The sequence below is a fragment of the Sturnus vulgaris genome, unplaced genomic scaffold, assembly GCF_052056855.1.
Source record: "Sturnus vulgaris isolate bStuVul1 unplaced genomic scaffold, bStuVul1.hap1 Scaffold_87, whole genome shotgun sequence".
Lineage (NCBI taxonomy): Eukaryota > Metazoa > Chordata > Aves > Passeriformes > Sturnidae > Sturnus > Sturnus vulgaris.
In genome coordinates, this window is record NW_028276756.1 from 1,772,943 (window position 1) to 1,778,301 (window position 5,359).

Genomic DNA, 5,359 nt, shown 5'->3' on the forward strand with positions numbered 1-5,359 from the left:
CTCTGTTAAGGTGTGTGATACATACAATAGGCCCAATATCTGAAGAAGACCAGAGAATAGAGAAATTGCTTGCTTCCCAGAAAGTGGCTCAATATCTCTCGTCTGTGAGAAGCAGAGACTAAGTGTTTTTTCTCCTTTACTTCTGTGTGCACAAACTCTCAGCTTTTTCACGTTAGTCAACAGCTTTATCTCAGCTTACTACTTGTTTTCCATTGTATTTTCTCTCCACTGTCTCACTAGGAAGGGGAGTAATAGATGGCTTACTGAGCACCTGGCATTCAGAAAAGGGGAACCCACTACAGCCATCTTAAAAAAGGGTAGAAAAGAGCACTCTGGAAATGATCAACATGTCAGCCTCACCTTTGTGCTTGGGAAGATCACGGGACACATCCTCCTTGAAGCTGTGCTAAGGCACATGGAGAACAGGGAGGTGATTCTGGGCAGCCAAGGGTGAGTCCTGCCTGACCCGTCCAGTGGCCTGCTATGACAGAGCAAGTACATGAAGAGACAAGGCAAGGACTACAGGTGTCATTTATCTGGACATCTGGATAGACTTTGGCATGATCCCCACAACATCCTCTCTAAATTGGAGAGAGATGGATTTGATGCCTGGACTGTTGGACGGATAAGAAATTGCATGCATGGTCACTTCAGAGGTCAACACATCAGAGTCAGGATGGACATGAGTGACCACTGGTGTCTCTAGAGGGTGTGTTCTGGGAGCAGTGTTTCTTAAAATCTTCATTAATGTCATAGACAAAGGGATCAAGGGCATCCTCAGCAGATTTCCTGACATCACTGAGCAGAAAGGGGCAGTTGCACACCTGAAGGATAGAATGCCAAGCAGAGAGATGTGGATGTACTTGAGGAGTAGAACCAAGGCGATCTTACTTGATTTAAAAAGATAAAAAAATAAGTAGGAGTTGCTGCACCTGCGTAAGGGTAGGCCCCAGGATACACGCAGGTGCAGGGTGGTGCATGGGTAAAAAGAGGATGGGAGCTCCTGCCTGTCCGTGTCCTGTCTGCCTGTTGGGTCTGCCCCAGGGCAGTCAGGCTGTGACTGCAGCCATGTGTCCCCCTGTGGCTGTGGCCGGCACTGCTGTCCCTGCTGCCCTGCTGCCAGAGCCCTGTCCCTGGGCAGAGCCGTTCCCTCCCCAGCACAGCCCCGTGGGTGCTCCCTGCTGCGGCCTGGCCTGGCCCCAGAGCAGGGTCCCCCTGCGGGTGGCCCCGGGGTGGCCGCGTGTCCCCAGCCGGCCGTGCCTGGGCAGCTGCCTCAGCCGTGAGGGACGCAGAGCTGCGGGAGCCCAGGGCTCTGTGCCGCCCGCACTGCAGAGCTGCCTGCTCCAGCTGGCAGGGCCTCGGCGCCCACCCTGTGCCCTCCCGCCCCGACGGCCGTGCCGGGCCCCGCTTGCTGCCCTCATGGTGCCACTGCTGGCCCCAGGGCTCTGCCAGGCCTTCTCCAGGGACACCTTCCCGCAGCCTTTCAGTCCCTGCACGGGCCCGGCACACACCTGCAGAGGGGCTCTTTGCAAGGGCCTGCAGGGACAGCGCCAGCGCCAGTGGCTTCCCAGTGCCACAGGGAGGGCTTAGGCTGGAGACGTGCGGGACATTCTGCCCTCTGAGGCTGCTGAGGCCCTGGCCCACGCTGCCCACAGAAGCTGTGGCTGCCCCAGCCCTGGCAGTGCTCCAGGCCAGGCTGGGTGGGGCTCGGAGCATCCTGGCCTAGTGGAAGGTGTCCCTGTCCTTGGCAGCAGGGCTGCAACAAGGCAATTTCTAAGGACCCTTCCAAGTCAAGCCAGTCTGTGATTCTGTGATCAGGGGGGCCGGGGGCAGCTGGGCTTCATTTCTGATTAGAACCAGTTCAGCACTGTCAGCCTGGTTGAGTTCTAGGAGTCTATCCATGAGCCCATATCCACAGCTTGTGAGAATTACCAACACTATAGGTCTGGCTGAGATCAATAAAGTCTTGCACAGTCCAGATTCTGCAATATTGTATTTTATTGAAACAAGATCAAAGCAGTCTCCAAGTTGGCACTATCTATAGACCATTAATATGGGTTGCAACAGATAGCGACACAAGATATGGCTTTACTTGTATATAAAAATAACATCATACAGGTACTATACAATATACATATGATATACAATATAAATTTTATCCCTATAATTATATATAATGTCTATAGTATCTATATTTTATATGTATGTTCCATATGTATAAATACATTTACTTTATGAAAAACTTCCCAGCCAAAAATGCACTGGCAGTATTAATGTGTCTCAACAGATAGTGACACTAAATATGTGCTCTACTGTTATTATTTAAACATAATTACATATTCAACTCTCCAGAATTATTTCTTGTCAGGATAGAATAATTACATTTTGTTTGTGTTTGATATTATTTATATAAATGCATTCTTTGTTTCATTGTATTTTACTATTCTATATGATAATTAATAAACTTATTTTTATATAATTTGTATACATGATGTAAATATCTATGAAAAAAAAATCTAGATTCTTATATATACAAAATTTCAGGTCAGCTCCAAGGCAGTTTGTCCAATGTTGACCTAAAGGTGTCCCTTTTGGGGACAAGGAGAGACACTGTCCATTGACTGATGCTGGCCAAGCAGTGCTGGTTTTGCCTCTTGGTCTTTTCTGCCCTGTTTCTTTTATCTTTTTCTGTCCCACATTCCCACTTCTTTCATACTTTAAATTTTGGTGCTTCTCAAAGGCCTGGAACAACCCCATGTTATGGGTGGGGTTTGGTGACTTTGGCCCTGCATGTACAGCATGTTCTCTCTTCACGCACATTGTCAGGAGTGCAGAAATTCCAGCAGGGCTTTATGCAGATCTGGGTGCCTTTTTTGGAAAATGTAATGATACAAGGAGGTAGAATAAACCCTCCCGTGTCCCTCCACCTGCTGAGGCGGCAGGAGAGGCTGTGGGACCTTTGCCAGAGCCTTAGCACGCATCCTCTTCTCCTTAAAGCACCAAATTTGTACTCTGAGGTGGCTCTCTGCTGCCAGCTGCGAGCAGCACACGCACAGTGCTATGCAGGAGAATCTCTTTCAATTGTCAGGTTTGAGGACAGCTAGGAGTCGACGTTGCAGATCCAGGTACTCGCCTATGCCCTGGGAGTAGGCTACCGGATCCATGGCCAGGAGGTGGAAGAGGTTGGGTGGCTCAGCCATTTGAACATCCTGGGGCACACTGATCTCCTCAGGAAGCCTCCAGTTGCCCACAATAAAGTGGTTGAGGCGTTTCACTTGCAGGGATAAGCGCAGGCTCTCACTGATATCAAACATTCGCCTCAGGAAATGCCTCCTGCACCACTGTGACACAGGAATGGTGTTCAGGAGGTGCATGACAATGGTTTTCATGGTGTAGGTGGAAAAGCCTATGCCCAGCTGAAGACAGGTGAATAGCTGCAGGCATTTGAGGTGCAAGCTGTCACGGGGAGCCTGCCTGGCAAGGTGCTGGAAGAATTTCATCTCTGTCACAGCGTAAGTCTCAGGCCACAGAGTGCTTGGGGTTCTGGCATATCCAGGCTGGCTGCTCACAAAGATGTCAGAGTCACCTCTCTGCACCCCAAACTGCATCTCAATCCGGAAGCTTTCTCTGCCATTGGTCACCTTGAATTGGCAGGAGTGTCTGGAGGGCAGCAGCATTAAATGCCAATTTTGTGACTGAGGCAAAGCTGGCCAGATTGCTCTCACCAGCTGGCAGAACCAGCGGGCAGTTTTGTGCACATCCAGGTAGGAGTCGGTGCACAGGGTGTCTAGGAGGCTGGGATCCTGATTCCTCCTCAGCTCCTCCTCGGGGTGGTGCAGGAAGCACAGCATGTTCTCACCCTGCTGCTCCTTGGTGCAGGTGCACTCCAGCTGCACGCGGACACGGAAGTTCCTCACGTGCCTCTGCTCTGCAGAGTCCAGCTCCAGGTGGAAGCTGTGGCCTCGGGGAGGAGTCATGGGGATGAGCACCTGGTACACAACATCCTGCTCACGTGGACTCCAGCCTTCAAAGGCACTGCCCACCCCGATGGCTCCTTGCAGGACTGGGTAGAAGCTGTTTGATAAGACATGTCCAAAGTAAATTGCATAATTATCCATGAGGTTCCTTGTCCACTTGCAGACTTTCTGCAGGTCCTGTACAGGCCACTGTATGCGTTCCATTAGAGTTCTTCCAACGTTATCGTAAAAATCATTGTCTTCTTCATGGACTGCAATTGCAAGATCACTGTTTTCTGCATTTGCAGCCTCATTGACAACTTCATTTTCAATATTATCTTCTTCATTTGCAGCAACATTAGTGACTTCCCGTACATTGCCATCATCATTGCTATCTTCCTTCCAATTCACATCATCTTCTTCTTCTGCATTTCCAACCTCTACTTCTTCATTTGCATCCCCATTTCTGACTTCCTCTTCATTTGCACCATTGTTTTCTTCTTCAGGCTCCTCTCTTCGCAGGCTCCTTTTGGACCCCATCCACCATAGGACCAAGACAAGGACCAGGAGCACAGCAACAGCTAAGAGCTGCAAGAGCTGCACCTGCTTCAGGGTGAGCTGCTCCACCTCCTGCTCCAGCCTAATCCTCTGCCATTCCAGGTATTTTGCACGCATTTCCATGCACAGACGGGTTTCCTCATCCTGATCATCACCCACGAGCTTCGAGTACTGGATGAGGCTTTTCAAGAGCACGAAAAGCAACACTATGGAATTCATGGTCTGCAGGAGGATGGAGAGAAGGCCTTGAGTGGGGCTGTGAGGGAGGCAGCTGGCAGTGGGGGCAGCAGGGACTGGGATCCTCAGGGGTCTGAGGGCAGGAAGGACAGGGCCCCAGACAGCTGGCAGGCAGCAATGCCTACCCACGCCAGCGTGGCCTGCCCAAAGCTCTCCCATCAGGGGCTGTCCCTGCATGCAGGGGGAGAACCCAGCCCCGGGTGCAGCTTTTATGCCCCGGCCCTTGTCCCCAGCCCAGCCTCCCCTCCACGTGTGCACTCACCGCTTGCCCAAGCAATGCAGGGCCAGCGTTACCTGCTGGGCCCTTTTATACCTGCCCCCATTGTGACACGTCCCCCCGATGTCACAGGTGTCACAGCGCATCACAACGCAGCCAACCCTACCCTTTGTCCCCACCCTGCCTCAGCCACTCAGAGTGACCCCTGGGTACTGGTTCAGGCTGCTTTTGAGTGAATGTTCTTCAAAGGGCTCCCACTGTTTTTTCTTTTGGGTTGAATTTTATCTGCCCTGCTTTGGCAATCTCATAGATTTCCATGTTGGTAGGCACCCTTGAGGATCATTGAGTCTCAGCTTTGACTCCTCACTGCTTGAGCTACACTTCAATCTCA

The 5,359-nt window shown here is 51.0% G+C and overlaps 1 protein-coding gene across 1 annotated transcript; it reads right to left on the reverse strand.

Moving 5' to 3' along the window:
• Positions 1–2,120: 2,120 nt before the first annotated feature.
• Positions 2,121–4,733, reverse strand: LOC148217289 (inositol 1,4,5-trisphosphate receptor-interacting protein-like 1). The gene has a single exon (XM_088158768.1). The coding sequence runs from the start codon at positions 4,731–4,733 to the stop codon at positions 3,078–3,080; it is 1,656 nt and encodes a 551-aa protein (XP_088014894.1). The 3' UTR covers positions 2,121–3,077.
• Between the last annotated feature and the right edge of the window lie 626 nt (positions 4,734–5,359).